The sequence below is a fragment of the Rousettus aegyptiacus genome, unplaced genomic scaffold (assembly GCF_014176215.1).
Source record: "Rousettus aegyptiacus isolate mRouAeg1 unplaced genomic scaffold, mRouAeg1.p scaffold_m13_p_4, whole genome shotgun sequence".
Taxonomy (NCBI): Eukaryota; Metazoa; Chordata; class Mammalia; order Chiroptera; family Pteropodidae; genus Rousettus; species Rousettus aegyptiacus.
The window spans coordinates 8,381,913-8,405,950 of record NW_023416307.1 but is presented as its reverse complement, the minus strand read 5'-3'; the positions used below and the strand labels follow the sequence as shown (position 1 = coordinate 8,405,950).

The 24,038-nt window shown below is 35.2% G+C and overlaps 1 protein-coding gene across 1 annotated transcript; it reads right to left on the bottom strand.

The window, feature by feature from the left end:
* Positions 1 to 11,170: 11,170 nt before the first annotated feature.
* LOC107519548 (keratin-associated protein 24-1) lies at positions 11,171 to 11,926 on the bottom strand. The gene has a single exon (XM_016162339.2). It carries the CDS (start codon positions 11,924 to 11,926, stop codon positions 11,171 to 11,173), a length of 756 nt encoding a protein of 251 aa, XP_016017825.1.
* Positions 11,927 to 24,038: the final 12,112 nt, after the last annotated feature.

Below are 24,038 nucleotides of genomic sequence, written 5' to 3'. Positions count from 1 at the left end.
TCTATTGTAGTATTTGCTTATGCTATACGTTCCATGATAACAAAATTGGCCATAGGTTATCCACAGTGGTGATGATAGAGAAGAGTCATAGAATTATGGAAATGGAATGGACCTAAATTTATAGTTAGACTTATAACTCCATCTGACAGTTGAGGGCTTGAAGTCTAGAGATGTCAAATGACTTGTCAAAAGTAGCACTGCTAAGTTAGTATCAGACCAAGATTTGAATTTAAGTTTTTTAAGTATAAATTTCTATCTAAGAATTAATGACCTCGACTCATTCAACAAGTGTTTTTTTAAGGTATTATTAATTGCCAAACATTGAAGATTTGATGGCACTTAATCCTCTCAACTCATTCAGATACTGTCACCATTGCCACAGAATTTACTGTCTAGTGAGCTAAGGGGATATGGAAAATTACTATCCCTCAGTTCTTGGTGTTTGTCTCCATGTGACAAGAGTTCATTTAAGGAAAATCTCCTGACTTGCCTCTCCCTGGCAATGACAGTTGATTCTAGTCTCTCCCTTCCACCCCCTGAACTGGAGAACTAGCCCCACTGAACCCCATCCCCCCACTCCTCCAGAGACACAAACACTGCCGAGCAGCACCATCCCCTCCTCAGACATCTGATTCCCAGAGCGACAGGGTCCTTCAAGTTCCATCGGGGACAAACGTCCCTCTTCAGAGGGCCGTCCCACTCAGCTAGAGCTATTAGGTTCTAAGGATTCCAACTTCTCTTCTTCCCACAACCCTAGGACTCTTTCCTGCCATCGCTGATGCAGTCAGCCTGACATTTCCCTTTGCTTTTTTAGTCCTCTAATACTTGTTTAATCTTTTCCCTACATTAAACTGTTGTTTCAGGTTTTCTGCATGGGACCCAAACGATCGGCAAAATACCAGTCACTCCTTATACATTTCAAAAAAAGAAAAACTCCCAAGTGGTCATTCTTCAACCTTTCTATATCTATAGTTGATAGATAAAAATGAATTCAATATCCAAATGAAATCTAGAACATGTCAGCATTGTTCATTTGTTAAATCAGTTAATTGCATGAACACAGTGGTACTCAGCAATTCTTCTAGAAGTAAAATGCTTGAAAAACAACATAACAAGCATATTCATTGCACAATGTTTGTGTCTGCAATTAGAGCAAGGGTCAAAAGCAGGGATCTTGGCAATAAGATCTGGTCGCTGAGAACTTAGCTTAAAGCAATCATGCACTAGTAAAAATTCTTTGTCAGATACATTTTATAGCTAATGTTGCCTCCATGTAAGAATAAATCTAGAGAGAGAGGAAAAAAGAAACATTGCTCCTTCTCGCTTTATGTTGAAATATTATTTATTGCGTGAGTTGCCTGTGAAACTCACACAACAGCTTTAGAAACTAAGTAAAAATTATCCATGTTGCTTCTTAGCCAGTAGAACAATGCAACATTTGAAGGTAAACTATTCTTGGAGTCTGTCTCGCTCTGCTCCCCTGTCTGTCGCTGTAATCGGGTTATACTCTGGTGTCCAGTGATAGTCATCTTCAGCATTCCTTGAGTTTGAAAGTATGATGATTGCATCTATCAGCACGCCTGTCTTTTCTTTGTATTTTTCCTTTTACTTTATGCTTTCAAAGATAAACAGGTAATATCTCTGGATCTTCCTTCACATGAGGAAAGAATGTATGAATTAGCAATGTTTTTCACTACTTGTTGAAAGCAGTTCAGGTTCCAGCCCAATTGCACCCAAGTTAATGTGTTGCTTGCGAAAATGCATCAGACTTTTTTTTATTATTATTTTACTCTTTTGAAAGGTTAATAAGTTGCAGAGGATAAATGGTCAACATTAGTGTGTACCTTATTATTACTTTATTATGACATTAGTGTTTGCAGTTGTGAAATCTGATCCCTCAGCCATCAGGGACTGGCGCTTAGTGAAAAGCCTTGTAACAACTGGCCTGGGGGCCGAGGCAGATTTTACTAGATATTTACTTAGTGTACATGTTTTACAAGAGGGGCGGAGTCTCTAAGTTAAAACGACCACAGTTTGCAGCTCCTTCTCAGAAAATTAGCTCACGTTGGAAATTCAAATCTCCTCTGGCTCTTTCTTTGCTTCCCTTCCCTTCAAGCATAAACTAGCATTAGCTGAAAAACAGGGCGTGAAGGAAATGTAAGTTAGGTGTAAAGCTTCTACTAGTAATTCTTGGCAATTTAATAATTAGGGTGTCCCGGAACTAAATGCATCTCTCGTGATTTAATGGTTTATTTGCCACATGTAATTAAAACACATTGGCTAGGCTTGAATGAATCCTGATTATCACCGTGGGAAGGAAACATACAGAAGGAAGCCTAGTCAAACACCATAAAAGATTTTACCACAGATTATACAGTCAGTCCTTGTATCTGCAGGTTCCCGGTTCAGGATGCAACAAATCCTGGAAGTGAAGTATTTGGGGGAACAAAAAAAGTTACGTTGTTGCTGATGTGTACTCTGTAGTTAGGCCTACGGTGGTTGGATCTATACTGAATATATACAGACCTTTTCTTGTCATTATTATCTAAACGATGCAGTATAACAATTACTCACAGAGGCTTTATATTGTATTAGGTATTATAAGTAATCTAGAGATAATTTAAAGTATACAAGAGCTTGTGCCTAGGTTATATGCTAATACTATGCCATTTCATATGAGAGACGAGCATCTGTGGATTTTGGTATCTGAAGGGAGTCTTGGAACCAATTCCCCACAGATACTGAGGGACGACTGTATCGTTATTAAACAGGGTTTGTCTACCTAATGCTAGCAGAGCCAAATACTAAACACTGAGAATTGCAATGGATAAAATCATCATATCTTAGGGGTGTAAGGGCGCGTGAAATTCAACTTCCTTATTTTATTGGTAAGGATACTGAGGCCCAAAGAGAAAATGTGTTTTTGTCTTAATCACACATTTTTAATGGCAAAATCAGAACTGGAGAATGGTCTCCTGGCGCCAAGTCCAGTTCTCTTGTATGACCATGTGCTCTTTCTTGTGTCCTCAGTCATCTGTTTGCCTTTGCTGTGGTGACAGATCACAGTCTCTCCACTTCCTACAAACACGCATGCTTTCCCAGGCAGCCATCCAAATGCCCTTTAGATTGTATACAGAAAATCTGAAGAACCTTTCAATTAGTAGGTAGATAGATAGATAGATAGATAGATAGTATTTTAAAGACAGGGACATAAATGACAGCTGGAATTGCTTTTTGGTTTCATGTTTCTTTGCAGGATGTAAAATAAATAAGAACCGTCACGTGATGAAACGCAGACATTTTAAAATCAGCCCCCTATCTCTAAAAACGTTGTTTGTTCATACTTCCTCCCTTTTGGACAGTAATCACAAAAACCCTCCGCTTTTAACAGTTTATTTTAAAACAGGTTGTATTGACATTTCTCAAGTTCCTTACAAGGAGACAATGTAAATACCTGCACATCTTTATGTATAGAATAAAATTATAAAACTTGGCAGACAGACATTGATTGAATGAAATATTATTTCGTAGCCACTGAAAACAGTAGATCTTCAGGGCTTGAGATTAAGATGAAGATCTGCTTGCATTCTTGATTAGCATAGGACACAGGATTGCATTGGAATCAAGAGAATGAAATAGGGTTCCCTATTTAGATTAGAAAAGAAGGATTTGGGCTGGTTTAACTATCAGCCCCTAAAATCCTTGTTTCATCACGGGCTTCTGGGAGTATTTCTCCCAGAAATTGTGTATATGAGTTTCTGCTCCTTTTCTGTTTAGCGGTGCTTGAGGCCACCTTTATGGCGCCTTTACATTCTGGTTGGTTAGAAGCTTGTTAGACTAATGAGTTTACGCTTCTTCTGAAATGAGTAAAGTAGCTCCCTTGAAAACTCTACTATTTCTATTGACTAGAGTTTTCATACCAGATGAGTGGGATCCTTGTGCTTTTTTATTATGTTTCTATTAATATTTTATAACAGCACTATACTTTACCTGAAAGCAATGAGAAATGTAAATTGTCTGTGCCTCAAGCTGGATTATACTCTTATGCTTAAAACCTACATTGCCTATATTTCAAAAGAGACAAGAAGAAAAGGAAAATATCTTCAAGCTAAGTTCTCTCTTCTTTATCAACAGTTTTCTACATTACGGTGATAACATACATTTTATGATTATTGTGCTCCAGTGTTAAACAGATAATTAAAATAGAGGAAGTGGTAAATATATATATTTAAAAGCAGTAGAATTATGGCTTCCAGATTCATACACAAGTTGGAGAATCTTGATAAAAAGGAATATATTGGTATGTATATACACATAGCTACAAGCTCACATATTTATTCACAAGTATTCATAAAGTTAGCATAGTTATTGCCTTTTTCTGGTTTCGGAAAATTTTTCAAAGATTTCATTGGCTTTAGTAGGAATTCAAACTTTATTTGTGATCCACATTAATAAGTTTGCAGAATATGAAATTCCAGGTTTCAGATATGGTTCACCATGGCAAAGAGGCCAGAGGCAATATAAGATAGATTGGTTTTGAGTTTGAGGTCCTCTCTAATTTATTAGGATGCCCAAGTTAATAATTCTCACATGAAGGCAAAAAGGAGGGTTCCTGTAAAAAATTAAACGTTCCCCTTTCTTTCGCTTATTTACTTTTCTACCTTTTCCCTTGTCTTCCTTTTTCACCCACCCTCTTCCATTTCTACCCCTTCCCACGCTGCTTCCCTGCCTCCCCACCCCCTTCTCTCGCTGTTGATGGTGGTGGCACATACTGTGTGTCCCGAGCCAAATATTAAAAGTTCTGTTGACTCGATTAAGTCTTTTTCTTTAAAAATGTATTTATTCCTAACCTACACTATCATCAGTTCCCTCGAATTTATATCAGGAGCACAAGATCTAAGTTCTCTCCAAAGATTTTTACTTCTGTTTTGGATCCAATTTTTACGTATATTTCTTTTGTATTACCCCATTTGATTCATTTCCATGTACTGCCTTGCTCTATGTGTTACAGTATGTAAAGTCAGATGATTTTGTTCCTCAGGACAATGTCCTAGCCTAGAACAAAAGGTTATATATGCTGGAGACTTGTTCTTGGCTTTTCCTTGGTTTCTTCACTTTAGGTATCAAACAAAGTATAAATGACATAATCCGATGCTGAAGTGCCAATATTGAGAAGTTTATAATAATTTTATTTGTTTTCAAGTTTAGACTCTCCTCATACACTTCTTATTTTATCATCTATTGCTTCTACCCATAACATTGTGTTTGAAAATATAAGGGCATTTTTGTATTCTTATCAAGTAAACATTTTCCAATTTCAAGTTCAATTTGCTTCCTAAATATGATAACCATGATGGGAAAAAGCCATAATGGAAGGGATCACTGTCATCTGATTTACTTTACAGAATGATGAACTTTGAAAAAATTGTATCCTGGTTATATTTCATAGTACATTATCTTCACTAATGAGTTATTTCTTAGAGTTTAGATTATCTTCCCTTAAGTGATAAGTTATGTGACCAACTTGGAAAGCTTTATGTTGAGGTTCAAGAGCTATTCCTTGTTTCTAGATGGGTCCTGCACACATAAAAAAGTGAAATTGCCATAAATTGCAGGTCGAGAACACACATATCATCTGTTTTACTGGCAGAAGTCAAGTTGTACAGTTAGGTCTGTTCAAGTAAACGGCCATGATAGCACTGAACCTGACCGTGGGACAGACTTACCACATCAGGGCGGCATAGGCCTGGGAGATGTGTCTCACAATGGGGAAGGCAGTGGGACCATGCTCACCCTGGGCAGTTTGTATACAAAGGAAAAGGAACTCCCAGGAGAGGGAAGGTCAAAGTTGAAAAGCATACACTCCGGTATTCTCACGTTTATCATAAAGGTTACTGCATCTTCCCAGAAGTTGAGGAAGTAGGAAATGAAAGAGTGGTCAGAAGGGTAGTTAGGGGAAATTCACTCCCCACAAGAATTAGTGAGGAAAAGACAAGTCTGGACTGAACCAAGGAAAATCTGGAGTCTGGTTCCAGCTTCCCAAGTATCTAGTTCTAGAATCTTCGATTCTGGTTCTCAATCACAGCATCTGCAAAAGAAACCTCTATGTACTTTGGTGATTCGGAGGCTTTCTTTGCTTTTTACATAATACAAATCACTGTCATTTGTCAGTCACTGTTCTCAGGCACAGTGTCAGTGTGTTTTAGGTACTATATCACTGAAGTCTCAGAAAGCCCCTCACTTTAAAAAGACTCAGAGGGTTAGGGGACAGCTTCAGTGTTAGATCCAGTGTTAAAACTCAAGTTCTTCTGCTACACTCTGCTACACTCATGGTTTGCGAATTATGATGCCACTCAAAATTAATGCATGATCAAGAAAGCATTTACTATGTTTCTTTAAGTCCATGGACCAATAAAATATTCCTAAGCGACTCAAGATTTGTATGGCACCCCATACTTATAGAACCAAGTAGAGATCCAATATGTTCCTCAATCTGAGGGGAAAAAAGAGCCCCAAAAAGCCTATTACTTAGAAGAGATGACTAAGAAAATATATAATTTGGTAAGAAACAGCAGATTCTGTGGTAGTATTATTTTTAATCTTTAATTCTCAGTGCTCTGTGCTCCAGATGAGAAATGGTTCACAGTAAAAAGTACAGATAATGCCAATAATAATGACCTTTATCATAATTATTTCTCAAAAGAGACTAAAATCTTTATTCTTTCTCTTTTTTTCAAAAAAAAAAAAATTCTGGATTTAGAATCCTTGCTCTTTAGATGAAGAAACTTTAATACCATTCTTTTGTGTAACAGAATCTAAATATAAATTTGGAGGTCATGTGTCTATGTTTCCTTAATTAAGGGAATCACTGCATACTTTTGAATAATATCCTCTTTAAATATCCGAGACCTTGGAATGAGAGAAGTCAACAATAGCATCATCCGGAGTATTCAGGACTCCAGACTATAAAGCACAGAAAACAAAGGTGAAATCTGTTTCCGGTTCTCCTCCGATCTATCAATGATACTCAGCTCATGATTTACTGCGTCCCTATTGACAGTCGCGTTAAAATAACAGACAAATAAAATAAGCACAGTGAGCACAGTGAGTGGTTGGACAGAAAATTTTATCAGCTTTGAGACAGCATGTACTCACATTTGATCAGGACTCACACTCTGCTTTACTTCTAAAATGAATCTAGGAACTATGATTTCAGCAGGCTCCGGTGTACGTGGAAATTTTAGCATGGACAGTAGTAGTATAGTGTTGGTGGTTATGATAAATATAGAGTTACATGGTTTTAAAACTTTTGCTCACGATATTGAAAGTGACAGTATGGTTAATTGAACTGTCAAGTGAGACCGCTGTGCATGAAGAGCCTCCTGGTATGATAAGACCCGTTTTCCTTAAGCCAATCATGTGTAGCACACTAACTGCATATTGAGAACCTTGACAGATATTTTGTGCAGAACTCAAAAGAAAAGACACAATTAAAAAACCTCAATGGAACAAAAGTTTAAAAATCTATTAATGTTTACATTAATATGGTAGATGAAAGAAGGATTCAAAAAGATATTAACTAATCACATAATTTCAAGGTAGAAAGTAAAACATGAAAATTATGCAATTATATTGAGGCCTTTGATAGCATGCCAAATGTAGTAGTTTTATCGACTATTTGAAACTTTATCATAAAGTAAATTGTTAGTCATCTAAACATAAACTTTTAAAGATATGAATTAAAATAGAGACTTTACTCATCCATTAGTAGATTATGCATTAAATAAATTCCAGAGTTAAGTTTTGTTTAATTTATAGTATTTAAGATATTAGCCGTACTTGCAAATTCATTGTATTCCTTTCTCCACTATGTATAAAAGAAGAATAAGTGTAAAAAAAAAACTTTACTGTTTATATTTGAAGTTGCAAATGTTTCATAGCTGTAGAAAGTAATATTTAAGTCCATCAGTAGATTTTATTTTTGAAAAAGGAAAAATTGATGATTTCTTTCTATTTAGGAGGCAGAAAGTGCTGATGAGCTGTGCAGTGAGCTGTATGGAAAAGAAGTGATTCATTTGTGTATTTTTAGGGGCAAATCCTAAGAGACCTCTGCTAGGTCTCTTGTCAAATTTTGTGAATTTTGAAATTTACAAATTAGCTGCATTCATGCTATGGACATAGTCTGCTACGTATTAAGCATATTTGTGCCTATGAAGACTGAATAGGACAGACATATATGAATCTTCATATTCTATGATTTTCTAGAAGCCATTATGCTCTAGAGGACCGATGCCTGTTCCCTTTGCTGTTTATGACTTTTATTGAGTAGCATAGGAGAGGTTGTTGATTATAGATTCTACAAGGTCATAGGGTGGGGCCAAGGTTCTTTCTCGGTACTGTTATTTTGCTTTGCTTTTATTTTTTTAATGACTTGGGGACTCAAATTAGAACTGTTAAATTTAAAAGATCACTTTGAGAATTATTAACTACCCTTCCTGAAACTCCTCCAAAGCTAACACACCTGAGGCTGTATTTTTGTAGTTTTTTGTTCTCTCTCTCTCTCTCTCTATATATATATATATATATAGTATATAATATACATTATTTATATAAATATATACTGTATATAATATATTATTTATATAAATACATAGTATATAATATATATTATTTATTTATTCTATAATATATATTATATACAATATATACAATATACAATATAATAATATATACAATATATATTTATATATGTATATGTATGTATATATATAATATGTATTTATATATTATATAGTGTATAATATATATTTTACACAATATAATATATATGTGTATATATACACACATATATATATACATGTACACACATATACGTACATACACATATACATACATACACATACACACACATTCACAGTGGTAGTAGAAATTGACAGAACCACTGTATATGTGAGTATTTAAAATATACACATTGTATTACCAGGTAATTTCACTCCTCTCCCCGCTTTTTGTTTTACCGGTGATCTTATACTTCGTTTGGTCAAATCGAACTATACCCCTTTTTCAAATGTATCCATTATCCCCATCCTCCTCTTTCCAGCGTTGCATGCTCATACACCACTGACTTTTTCCATTCAGGCAACACTTCAATGTCATTTCTTCCACCAAGTAGTCTTTCATTTTTCAAGTTAAAATCTTCCCTCTGATCCTTTTATATTAGACTGATATGATTGAAGCAGTATTCTGTTTGTTTCAGGATTTTAGTCCTCTGACTAGTTATTGAGAACAAAATCTTTAAATCTTGATATCTCCAAATAATCTCATTCAACACCTCAAAAAATAGATTTTCTATTAAAGTTTATAAAGAGAACAAATGTATATTTAGTTTGGATAGTTGAATACTCACCTGGGACACATGGTAATTATTTTCAAATACTTGAACACCTGCCCTATGTTAAAGGAATTAAACTGGTCTTATGTGGTCAATGGATAATTGCTAAGGACTATTCAATATTTCTCAATACAAAGAAGACATTTTTAACAAATAGAATTATTTGAAAATTGAATGAACTCACAGAAGAATGACTTAATTGTCCTCAGACATATTCAAGCAGAAGCAGTAAATGAATATTTCTTCTCTAAGCCTTTCCTATACATAGTAGGCCTACTAAGTAAATAAATAAAATGGTAGCCCTGTTTGTATGCTTCATGAGTACTTCAAACTTAGTCACTGACTATTGATATTAATCATCCTACCCATTCTGCCATCTCCAGAGACCATTTTCCCTAACTTTAAACATGATTTACTTTTTATTATAAAAAGTTTTAGAATAGATGTTACTTTTACCCCTGAGTTAGATGATTTCATTTATTTATTTGTTTGTTTGTTTATTTATTTATTTATTTATTTATTTATTTATTTATTTAGGAGAACTTTATAGAGGTTAAGTCACTTCTCAGAGGATTCAATACTAAATCTATTTCAAAACCCAAACTTTATCTATAAAATCAATAAATGCACATATTGTGCAGGAAAATATACATACATTTAATACTTTATATAACTTTTATTAAATTGATTTGTTATAGATAATTTCCCCAAATTTTCCTATGTAAATATCAATAACAACCACTCTAAGATAGATGCCATTTTATGCATTAAAAATAGAACAAATCGAAGTCTTAGGAATTTACATTCTACCTTTTTTATATTTATAATTTAGAATATAAACTAGATGGCAAGAAACTAGTGCTTTGACAATGCAATGCATGTTGGCCAGAACATTGATAAAACTTTAGTGACTCTAAAATAAAACATAATAAAATCATTTTTATCAATAGAAATTAGTTTATTAACTATGAATCAGGACCTTTTCCAGAATCAGAAAGCAACAATTCAGCAGAGGATAATTATTATAGAATCCTGAACAGAGATTATCACTGCTCATGACAAATCTATAAGAGTACTTTGTCATTCTTTCAACAAATAATTTTTGTGCTTCTGCTCCTTGTAAGGCTCTGTCTTAGGCACTGAAGACAAAAGCTGAGTGTCAGGCTGTTCTGTTTTAGAGCTTCTTTGAAGGAAAAGATTTGCTGAAGTTCTTCTGATTTTGAACCCGTCGGACATTGCTGCTTGCACATCCCATATCAGCCAGTAGGGGAAGGATGAAATAGCTCAATTCGATATGTTTAAGAGAATCTCATCTCTTAGTGTACTAGCAAGATGCTAGTTCAACAGCTGACAATACTTGACAGGAAGCAAAATGATCTGAAAAAGGTGTACTGGAAACAGCATTCAAACCAAGCGGGCCCTCCTTCATCAAGAAGGGTAGGTGATAATTGCATTGGCAGACAAATGACAGTGACAGCAAAAACTTAGTTAGCTGGTGATGGTTGTATGCTGTGTGGAATTTCTTCAGTGTGTTCATCTCAGTAAATCTCAAACAGTAACATGACTTTCAGCCTTCAACTTGAAGGCCATTAATGGAGCTACAGAAAAAAAAAAAAGCTAGCAGGTGTTGTAGTTAATAAGTCCTGGAGATATATTTGAGGTTCATTTAACCAGATTCTTTAGACACATGAAATAATTCAGCAGAATATTAGAAAAGGTGACTACTTAGCACAGTCTGATCTATTAAGCAATTCCCAGCAGCTTTAAAGCAATACATCGTCAGTAGCAATTCAGAGGTCTGCAACCACTGCATAAATACCTCAGAGGAGGGAAGGTACTTGGCATGCAGCTCAGAGACCGGAAGTTTCTAGAAAAACAGCTGAACGGTTGGCTATGTATGAGCTTGTAACGAGAATATTGGCAATTTCTCATTAAATAGTTTGAGGATGGGCAACCGCTGGCAGCATAACAGGATATTGAGAAGCCACTTGGTGTGAAGCCAAGATTTTGGTATCTTCTATACCCCAAACTCCCCAGTCTGCAGCGGTATGAAGGTGGGAAACTCTTGGGTGAGCAGTTAAGTTGCCCAAGGCATTGGGAGCCTTTGCTGAGGGTCTGGCAGGCTTTCTGTGCAGGTCGGCAGGGTGTGGAGCAATGGGATACATACCCCTTGGTCTGAGTGCATGGGCTGCAGCTGGGGCTGGGTCCGGTGTTGGTAGTTTCACAGGCAATGCATACCTTGCCCACTGCTGGAGAGTTGCAGGGCACAGAGCAATATGATGAGTCCCAACTTGCGGTGCAGGTCTTGGGCTCACAGCTGGGAGATTCGTAGCTTGGGATGCCACCATAGATTTCTTGGCAGTTATCCAGGAGCCAGAGATTTCCTTGGTAGCTACTACTGGGTAAGCAGACTCCAAATGTAGGGCTTACATCACTGGAGCAAAAACCAACAGAAGTAGTCACTGGGATGTAACAGTGAGTTCTGCAGGCTGTGCTGCTGCCATTGCAATCCCCACGATAGCTTAGAAGAGACATGGAGCCCGAGTGCACACTCTGCAATGGCCTTGAAGGGATGGTGAGGCTATCGACTGAGGGTTTTTATATCCTTCCTGGCGATTACCTGCAGCCTCTCCAGACTCTCTTCCCTCTCACACTGCAACATCTCATTACTGTGTTGTTTAGCTACCGCTGCTGATGTTTCCATACACATGTAAAAATAAGTTTATTTTGATTCTTCAGAGTATCTATAATCACCACTTTGGCCATCAACCATCACTCATCACCTGAAGATCATCGCTTCAGTGAATAGTGATTTTAATATTCATAGGCAAACTCATCTGTCAGTGGCTAACGAGAGGTGGGGTGTCTACAGTCTCCTGCAACATGGTTATTAAAAGGTTAACGAGGGTTCAAATAAAACAAAGAACCTGTACTTTTCTATTCTTGACTATTGTAAAATACAGCACGACTCGATCCTATATTCTGAAATAAGCTGCTTTGTCTAAACATTGTTGCTCATAAGAGAGGGTAAGAAATTAAACCATTAAGACAAAGAGTTGTTCCCCCCAAATATGCATTGTGCTCTTACCTGTCCCAGACCATGCACTGGTGAAAACATCTCATCTAACATGTTTGGAGAATTTCATCTATAATACTCACTGCAATCCCAGCAAGACTTAGTGACCTACACAAGGCCAAAAATGAACTTGTCTCCAAGCATCGGTGGTTGCTAAGTAACCAAGACATTTACGATATCCCTTTCTTCAAGAGTTTCTGCAAAATGTAATATCAAATAAGACCATTTTCTCAAGATTGTACCTAGCTAATTGATGAAAATATACATCCTACATTCTATAGTCTCCGTTGTAAAACCCAATTGCTGGCAGAAGCATAACATTTCTTCCAAAATAATTTTTACTTATTCAAGAAAAATTTTGCTTTTTTTTTTCTTTTGCACTTGGACTTTATTTCATTTCTGTGTTGACGAATGTAATTATTTTTGTTCTATACCCACAAAGGGGAGTGACTATGTTTAAAAATGTTATTTGAATAACCTGTATAGTTCTCATAGGTACTGTACATATTAAAAAACACTTTTCACTTTTTATGATGAAGGCTTGAAGAAAATTTTTTTAAGATTTTAATTTAAACTAAAGAATCGACATTTTGTTCTTGAAAACAGAAACTATAATGCATACTAACAGCCTCCACTGAATTGGAAACAGCGATGCATTTATTATAGCAATGAGTTCAGACAGAGGACAGGATAAGCTATGGGGATAGTTTTTAAAAGACAGTGTCCTCAGAGAAGACAATTAGATTTTTCTTCATGTTCTCTGCTTGTCAACTAATTTTTAAAAATGCACACCAATTTAAACTTACAGGTATTCTCCAAACATTTATTTTTAATCTGCTGCTTCTCCCAGTATTTATTCTGTAAGGTGACAAATTTATTCTGCAAGGAGCTCTTTACTAAGCAAATCTTGCTGTCTTGTGAAGTGTCTCTCAGGTAAAAATGGTCAGGATCAGGGAATGATATGTTCAACAAATTGTTTGGCTATAGAGCATCCTTAGATTTTGTGTAGAAATGTTCAGTCCTGAGGCAGGCGAAATAGAAAATAAAATACATAAGGCAGTCGATGGCCAACTTTTGACTAAGTTACTAGATCCTCGTAATATATAGAAGATTCCAGTTGATGTACCTTTATTTCTGCATCTCTCTGTTATACCATGGTTACTGCTAGTCTTATTTTAGGCTTCTTTGTAGTAGATTTAAAGGGAAAAAAATGAATGTCAGTCAACTGTAATGGCAGAGTATTTTAAATTAATAATATTCACACTAGCGTAAGTCCAACAAAATAAATAATGTAGAGTAACCAATATTTGCAGCATGAGACTTTACAACATGTTTATATTTATTTTGGTACAGTTAATACTTTAAACAGTTGGGATTTGCAAAGGCAGAGTTAGCTGAACTCCTCACATTTGCTTTTATGGTTAATTTCTTACCCATTCATCACACTCATAGATAACCATTACTTCCCACTCACCCATCATTTTCTGTGAATTATAACTCTACGGAGTTGTCTTCTACTTTAGTCTCCATCCTGGCAAGAAACTGAGCAGACAGCATCAGTAATAGAGCAAATATCAAGTTCACAACGATGATAGATTTAAGCAAGAAGTAAGGAACATTGTCACTTGGGTGGCATTGCCCTATAAAGGCTTTGGACAAAAATATTCATTACTCTGTTTTCACTTAATTACCAAAAGAATCTCTCCTTCCATTGATTCTCCTATTTGTAATATTTTCTTTATGTGGAAAGCTGAATAGAATTACTCCACCAAGAGATGGCTGCTTCCTAATCCTCAGAATGCATGAATGTTACCTTATGTAACAAAAGGAACTCTGCAGACATGATTAAGTTAAAGATCTTGAGATAAATTATCTTGGTGAGCCCCGTATCATCACAGAAGTCCTTATAAAAAAAGGAGTCAGTAGATCAGAGAGAGAGAGAGAGGGCAAAGAGATGATAAAAGCAGAGATTGGAGTAATGCTGCCGTAACTGAAGGAATGCCAGCAACTTCTAAAAGCTGGATGATGCAGGAAACAAATTTTTTTTCTACAGACTGTGGAAGGAATCAGCCCTGCTGACACCTTGACTTTAGTTCAACTGATTTTGGACTCTGGCTTCCAAAACTGTAAGAGAATAAATTTCTGTTGTTTTAAACTGCCAAGTTTGTGGTAATTTGTTATAGTGGCAGTAGGAAATGAATACATTTTGTCAGGAAAATACAACTAACTCTAATTAATAGTCTTTATGTAGTTTGAGGAGTTTGTAGTCTACATCCAGAACAAGTTTAAGATGCAAGAAATAAGCTTTTTAGCCATCAGGTAATTTCAAGAAATTTCCATGCCTTCTGAAGAATAGGAAAAAAACTCCCTTATCTAATGAGGCAGCAGATTCTTTGCAACTCATTAAAGAAGAGTTATGAAACTGTTTTCCAGTCTTTTCCAAAGATTAAGAATCCTTTAGGGTAAACACAGAAGATCAAAGAAAGCTAAATGTTCCAGTAAATGGCTCTTAAAACTAAAATAATAGAGGTCATCTTCTAGCCCTTTAGGTCGTGATAAAATTTTATCTTCTTTTTTTATACACACACATACACACACACACATATCTTCTTTATATATATACACACACATACACACACACACACACAAATACATACATATATAATTTTGTTCTACTTCCACTTGCCAGAGTGCTGTTAAATAATACAACAGTGATCCTATGATTCAAAAAAGCAAATTATATGCAAATCCACACTTACATAGCAATTAAATTGTAAATATTGAGTCAAAATTATTCCTAAACTTAACAGTGGTAACCTAAAATGGTGGACTCCCTTGCTACTTTTGCATATAAGTCATAAATAATTTCAAAAGCTGAAGAGCAGATGAGAAAATTTTAAATGTAAATAAATGAAGATGAGGTATTTTTTAAAATAACAGGAATGCATGGAAAAACAGGAATGTTGGTTTGATTTGTATTTAACTTTTCAGAAAAACAGAATGAATGTAATGAAATACAAGATATAATAAGAATTAAACATTTGAGACGGAACTGTCATGACTGTGACTTAATGAGTTATAAATTACCCTCTATTTAGTAATATTGAGACATATTAGTGTGTAACCTTGGAAAATTGTTTTCTCTCAGTACCTCAGTACTTTTTTATGTAAAACCATAGTTAATAGCATCTACTCTGTCAGACTGTCGTGAGGATGAAATGAGATAATAAATGTGAAAATATCTAAGAAAAGGCATGACACACAGTAGATGAAAATTAAATGTTACTTTTCTTCCTAATTTTCCAATGCTCTAATTTAGAAAATTCCATTCACCCATTAGTCTAAATATACTATTACTATGAATTTACTTTGATGTTGCAAATACACAGTCCTGCAATAATCTTTGTCTCCTCTAAAAGTCAATGCCAACAATGAACAGTTCTACCCCTATAGTTAAGAAAAATGCCAGGCTTGACAAGAGAACACTAAAGGTTCTTCTTCTTCAACACATATTCTTTGTGTCATGTATCATTGTTAAGAATAATGGCTCAATCTGCTGATTTCCTGAGTTCTAATCTTATCTCTGATGCTTATTTGGAGTATTAATTAACTACCAAATGTTTCTGTAACTCTATTACGGAAGTTAATAATAATATTTTCTTCATAGCTGTGGGTGAGGATTAAATGAATTAGTCAAGCAAAGGTTATGGAATGTAGTTAATATATCATTGATGTTAACTTTTATCATCATCATCAGCCTATTATCTTTGTTATAATAACAACAATTGTTCTATTATAAGATCTCATCTAAAGCCTATTACATTTTGTATGAGTACATCAGAACTAAAAAAGAGAGAAAATAAATAAATGCACCAGAGGAGGCTAAGTTTTAGGCTAGACAACTTGCTATGATCTATATATTAGCTATAGAATACATATATACATAACGTCTGTTATATATTATATATATTTTTTAATTTAGAGGAATTAAATTCATCAAAAGTATTTCCTACCATCTACATGGGAATTAAAACTCACAGAGTTTTAACTGACATAAGTGTATATACCATTAAAATTAGTCAACCCAGAGAGAAGGGAGGGCTATGGCTGAGGCAGAGAAGAAATACATAGTTTTATTTTCAGTTTACACTTGGTAGTTCTAATTTTATTTTCAGTTTGTACTTGGTAGTTCTAGAGTTGAAGATTATAGTCACCAAATTATTGACAACTTCCAAGTGACTTCCAGATTAGTTATTATCTAAATGAAGAAGACTGTATATAATATGAGGATAAAGGAAATCTTTGAAATCTAACTAAGTGGGTCTTTGGCCAAGTTGCTTGACTTATTTGAATTTCCTTTATCTGTAAAAATAGGGAGAACAATATTTTTATAGATATATTCATAGGAGACTACTGATTATCTAGTGGTAAGGTAGCACAATGAAAGTAATCAATATGGTGGATATGAGAAGTTTCTTGTACAAAGAATAAGTTCCTACTGAATATATGAAAGAACTAAATAGTTACATATACAATATATACGTATATTATACACACACACACACACACACACACACACACACACACAAGAGAGAAATAAGTTCCGAGTAATAGTAATGTTCTCTATGCCAAGATTCATGAAGGTGTAAGGAAAAGCTTCTTAAATTTACCTTAAAAGGAAGAAATAACATTGTGCTTGCTATTGTTCAGAACTAAACTTTATGTAACCGCTTTGTGGTTAACCACATAAGGTTGAGTGGGCATTGTGACCTACCCTGTTCAATAATATATTAGAAGACACATGTAGAGTTGGTGGATAATTTTCTTACTATCTTGCCCCTGCATATAATATTCTAGATAGTGAAAATTCTTTACTCCCAAGTCCAAGAACGAGGGTGATTTTTGTAGCTGGAACAATAAATGTGTAATATGAGAGCTAAATAAACCATTGCAATTTTAAGCTTCTGGAATTTTCAAGTGTTTTGTTGCTGTGATAAAACGTAGTCTATTCTGACTAAAGAACCATTATAATTCCATTTTTAAGTGTTAGGAAATACAGGTGCACATTTAATTCTCAACTAGTACGACATGTTCAATCAGGACCTTGGACACATTTGTCTTGCTTGCTCTTTTTCAGATAATTTTGCTTTTTTATAAAGAAGTTTAGCAAAAATTAAAAGGCTTTTACTTCATTGTAAATAATAAGAATAAAAAGATACTACTTTCTGAATCATTTGAAATGAGTATATTTAGAGATAGCTGTAACAACTTTTTTTCTACTTAACGGAACATGTTAATGACATAGAAATCAAGAAGCCTGATAATAAGAATGTTCTGGTGACTAAACCAGGATTTAAAACCACTTAGAATTTATCAAGTACAAAAGTACAGAATAAAACATTAACTGAACTAAAAGCACAACAATCCATCAACTTAAAGACAATTCATCAACCTAAAGATGATATCTCTTACAAAACTATCTAGCAAGATGCTGGAACGACAATTCAGCATCATCTTCTAGAAAATGGAGATTACTAAATCCCAAAGGAAGAAGAAGCTGTTTGGAAACTTTTGTATATATAGGGAACAGGTTGAAAACTATTAGACATATAGTCCATCTATCCGAAGCTAGAAACATAACCTAGAGGTTGATAACTACAGGAGAAATTATCTCAAAGGCTGGCACGTATTAGACACAAAATTCAGTGGTCAATATTCACAGGACATGAAGCTCTGAGGTTGACAGCTGTAAGGGTCAGTTCTAGGGGTAACAACTGCTGGACAATTAGTTCTGAGGTCTATTATACGTTGATGATTGACAGGAACTGGAGAGAGAAGAATTGATGGGAAAACAACTGGTTGCTTTGCAGGGCCTGGAGACATGGTAAGTAATGAAAAGATAGCAAGAAATATCATAGGTTGTGGACACACAGCTGGATGGTTGGTAGCTGAAAGTTTGGCCAGAGGTGTCTTAGAAGTTCTCCAGAAACCATGTTTTGTTTTGGTTGGGAAAGCAGAGAGCATCACCATAGTTCATACCAGTAGAGTACAGAGTAGTGGAGGAGGTAACCAGGTCATTGCAGTAACTTCCAAAAGAGTGGGAACTACAAGGTGCTATAGACCAGCAGATGTTGTATAACATAGTAGAATCTGAAGTAAGGATTTCAGGTAAGCCAAAAACAGCAGCTTATTTAAGTCTACATAAAACTAAACCAAGTTGCCCATATCCCTTGGTGTTGATCTATCTGGATTGTCCTCCTCCCATATTTTATATCGATTTGCATCATAACATCTCATTAGCTCATTGTAGTGCAGACTATAAAGATGACTTTCCACCCATCCTAAAATAAGTTCAGTTTGTATCTTCTATAAATCTTCCATCTTAATATTTCTCTTGTTTATCAGGCTTGAGAATGTATGCTGTAATCACCTGTGTATTTTAACTGTTTTGCTTCTGTTCCTACCCCTCAATAATGCTTAATTAAAAAGAGTCCATTTGTATGGATGTTTATTCTAATCATCATCCACAAGGAACAACCTAGTTAGTAAAGCAGAGTCTTCATCATTGAAGAAGAGAATGTTGCAATATTTTGAGGAAGTGTTGATGTACTAAAATAGCTCCTGTATTTTGTATTTACCAGATGGAAAATCTTTTACTGTCCCCTATATTTTTAATACTCAGCTGAGAATATAATTGTATGATGTTGTTCTCTGGATATTTGTCTTGACAGTAAATTTTATGTGATTATCTTAGAGTACATTTTAAAGAACTCTACCCTGACAACCTAATATTTTTCATATTTAAATTTGAGTCTGATTTCCAAAGACTTGAGGTAATGTATGTGATAGTTCTACATCGTAACACTTATGACATACTTGCTTTTACTAGTAAAAATGTTATACATTTCTATTGCTGGCATTCAGCTAAAAGGATAATCATGACAACAAAAGCCATCAACTTGTACACTAGCATTTCAGAATTAATGGATATCTTCACTTGAGATAATTTACTTAGACAATTTAATATTTATGCAATTAAACTGAGCAAGGATTAAGCAAAATTTTAATATTACATAGAGAAAGATGTCTGAAGTGTTCTTAGTTGGACACCATGAAAATAACAATCTCTGGGCCTTACTTTGGATCCTCCCAAAAAGATGTAAGTTAATATTTATAAACACCTATTTCCTAGAGCCAGAAATCTTCTGAAATCAGAACTATCTCTTTTCAACATGCTTCCCAAGTAGTCAAAGATGATACAGTCGGGAATAAGTGGAGAAGAGTAAAGATTCCAAGTAGCCACTTGGCTTCTGAGAGCATCATTGATGATCTTTTTGGTGGATGCTTTTCTGTTACACAGTATTCCCAGTTCCTTTGAAAAACATGGCCTTAGGGAAGCCCGGTGACATCAGTAGCGATAAAGTCACTTTCCTTCTTCATAATCCTTTTTTTCCCACCATTCCTATTGTTCTTGTGTCGCCCACTGAAGAGCCTGGAAGGCTGACATATTTTTCCTGAAGAATGATATTGAAAAAGCTTACAGAGCTTTTCAAGGAAAACCAAGGAGATCTCACACACCTAAGTAAGCATGCAGGGTGTGTGCGTGGGAGAATGGTGAGCACACTTACAATTTTCTTGATATTTTATTTATATATATTTTTGAAACATCTCAAAAACCATGACATTTGGTGAAGAGGGAATGTAAGGCCTTTCCTCTGAATTTTGCTTTTTTTGTTTCAGGTAGGGAAAGAAATAATATTCGACATCTCTCATGGAGAATTTTCAAAGTAGTATACCACATTCCTCCTCAAAGGAAGCCTCAAATCCATTCACATCAATGTGAGTCCTATTGCTGGTAAAAAATAAAAATAAAAATAACAGATAGATTGAAATCATGGAGAGTTAAGTGTTTGAGAGGTTTATTTGACAATTTTCCCATCTCCTCTGACAACTTTAAGTCTTCCAGATAAATGAAATCTCTCAAACTCTCATATGCTTCCAAAGAAGATTCTTCCTCTCACTTTGGTAACTCCCAACCGAAACTGTTTTTTGTGTGCCACATCTACATTCCTCATAATTTAGTTTAAGCTTCTCTTCACTTTCTTTGTACTTTATAAATTTCAAAATCAAATGGCAACCAACTCGTCTATAAAACTTCTTCCTCAGTACGTAGGCATACTATATACGTATGAGCTTCAAAAAGGCGACTAAAATCTTTCTTTCTAATCCATAGTGAAAATACATTTGGTCTTCATTGGACTGTGATTCAAATGTATCTGACACTGGTGAGGCCAAAGTTATCAAGATGCAAAACAAGTCATTGAGAAAACCCTGATATCATGAACCATTTATCACATCTGTATGACAAAAATAGGAGAGACCACCACACATACCTAGCTGACATGTGTTTTAATTTATTATTTTTAACTCCATTTGTAATACCTCCCATTGTTTGTTACATCTCCATGTAGTTGGTTGGCTCAATAGTCTGAGATTTAAAAAATAAACAAACAAAAAAACAACTGAGAAGTTAAATCTTTTGTTAGAGACAATGGGTTTAGAATATAATGAAATGAATATAAAATAGAGAAAATCACATCTGAGAGTCTGTGATTTTTCTTTTTCACATACTCGTTAATTAACACTTTTAAGTAATTAACTAAATCTTACCTAGAGTTCATAATTCTAATACGTTGCCCAAATTTTCTTTCAAGTTCTTCGTAAAGCACAGATTTCTATGCCCCTCCACAACTACATGATAAAGTCCACACATCTGAACAGGGTTCATAGGGTTTTCAATATCTGGAACCAAGATATTGTCTCAGCCTCTCTCTAGAATCCCCATATTTCAGTTTTATTTAAATACTCAAAATATCTGAAAACTCAGCTTTAAATCTCACAGACTTTGCATGAGCATCTTCCCTTCTGGAACACCTTCCCTCCTGTACCTCCTGAGCATGACTGCATTGCTTAGCAGGTGAGGAATCACTGTTTCAGAGATACTTTCTGCATCTCTATTCATGTTTATGCATGATGCCTCAAACACTCCATTCGATTTTCCCTTGCTGACATAGGAATTGAAAGTCATTTTCATATTGGCGTAACTGTCCTGGTTGTAGGAAGAGTTAGGGATGGGATCCACTTTATCAATTCCTCACTCATCCTTTCTTAGAAATACTGTGACTTTTTCATATTGACCCTAATATGGAAATTTGGAATTTCTTTCTTTTTGTCGTGCATATATCAACTTGGCTCAGAACAAACACTCAAGGAGTTGACAGCAACATCTGGTACATCATCATATTTTAAACATTTATTAATTTCAATGTATACAGTAGGCAAATAATATGAACCGTAAGCCATATCTGGAAGGTGAGTGTTCCCTGCCCTGTTGTCACAGTGCAAGTTGAAAATACTGAACACAATAAGGTTTGGTAAACAAAAGCAAGAGCATCAAATGCCTGGATTCTGTAAAACAAATAAAATTATATTTTTCATAGTTATAAATTGAAATCTTAGGTATAATGTGGCAGCAGGTGGGGATTCTCTTTTTCTACCCAAATCTATCTCAGATTAGTCCTTGTCCCAAGACTATCCGATGCTCTACCAATTTCATGTTTTCCTCTTCTTCCTGGACACACAATTATGTTATGTCTAATAGCCTCTCATGGTTAGATAAGACCAAGAGACGGAGTTACATAATTAACTCCAATGAAATACAGCTCTTAAGGACATCTTTGTAGTCATGGATAAGGGTTTCCCTTCTAACTGTTTCTTGCTCAGTATTGTTAGGAGAATAAAGGTATGTTTAAACCATCATATATTGGGGGATGGGGGGAGGACTTATTTTGTTAAAACACTTAACCTGCTCTAACTAGTAAAGTCCTTTTAAGACTGCATTTGCTATTACCTGAAGGATTCTAATGCCAAACCCCAAATGCAGCCATATCCTGTATGAACACTTGACAGTTTCCAAGTCATATTGTTTTATATACTTAAGTATTTTTTCATGTCTCTTTTAATAAACATTTTCTTTATGTCTAGACACTTTTAATATTCTACACACTTAATCCAGAGTACAAAAATCATCAATGTTGCATAACCCAAGAGAATAACTACACATAAAATAAGGCACACATAAATAACAAATAAAGAGCATGGGTTGAATACCAAGCTGTGCTTTAATTAGGAAAAAAATAGAGGAAACAAATTTGATCTAGGCCGAAAAATATTGAACTTTTTGCTATTTTTGTTTGTAAAAGTAAGTCATAAGAATTCCTAAAGCAAGATCTTGTTAAGGAGATTTAGTACAGAATTACAAGAGTTAGGGTAACCCATGTAGAACAGGAAGAGCCATTGATGTGAACCTGCATGCTCTCTCAGACAGTAAGCATGAGGTTGCTTCCAGCTATTCATAATGACCTTTGATAAGGATATTTCTGGTCACTCAAGGAAGACAATCATTTGCATAGTTTATCAATCTGTAGCAGGCAGACATGTAGCTAAGAGGTTGGCATCCATAGAGCAGGTATCTCAGGGGTTGACATCATAAGAAAGGTAGCTCAGGTTGATGGCCATAAATCAGGTAGCTCAGAGGTTGACAGTCAGAGGACTGGCAACTTGGAAAATAATAGCTCAAAGTTTGTCTACAAGATGCTGGATGAAAGAAATTGGAACCACAATGCTGCTGGAAGACAGCTAGTTGCTTGGTGGCATCTGAACACATCAGAAACATTTGTAGAGCAGCCTGAAGACCTACAGATGCTGCTCTCACAATTAGTTGATTGATGACATATGGATTCACTGTGGGGCTTATGATAGTTGTCATGGAGTGAGTTGCTGCCCAGGGTTCTACTAGGAGAGCAGGGGGCATCTCTACAGCCCACCTCAGTGGAGCAGAGAGCACTGGGCAAGGTGACAGGAATATGGCAGGAATTCCCAAGGGAGTGAGAGCTATGGTTTCTAGAGTAGCAATTATTGCAAACATGGTAGAGTTAGAAGGTTCAACCTTGATTAAATTGAAAAGATCAGGAGCTGCAGTGATTGTTACTTGCTGGATATAACATTTATGGATCTTTGCTGCTGGGTGTTGGTTTTCTCTATAGCCCATTCTCCTCCTCACATTTCAGAACCATTTCTATGGCATCTCATTGGAATATTATTTAGTTGTCTACCAAGCAGTTCTCCCACCGACCTATAAAATATGTAATGTCTATATCACACTCTTCAGATAATTGTCATTCCAAAGTCAATTTTGTTTTTCTTGCTCGATCCTTCTTACATGATGGGTCAACCGCCTCTTTAGGAATCATGTTTGTTTATCAGCCTTAACAATTCTGTGAAGTTGCTGTTAAAAACTCACAAATGAATTCACACAATTGGGAAAAATTATTTATGGCCATCTCATTTCATAAAACCAAAGTATGTATATATAAACACTTAACATTAATAATGCATTTTTAGAAGTGATAAATATTGAAAATTCTTAATTTTGGAATTGAAAATTATTTTGCATTCTTTGGAGATACAACCTAAAATCAAAACCAAATTTGTCTTCAGGATATCATATTT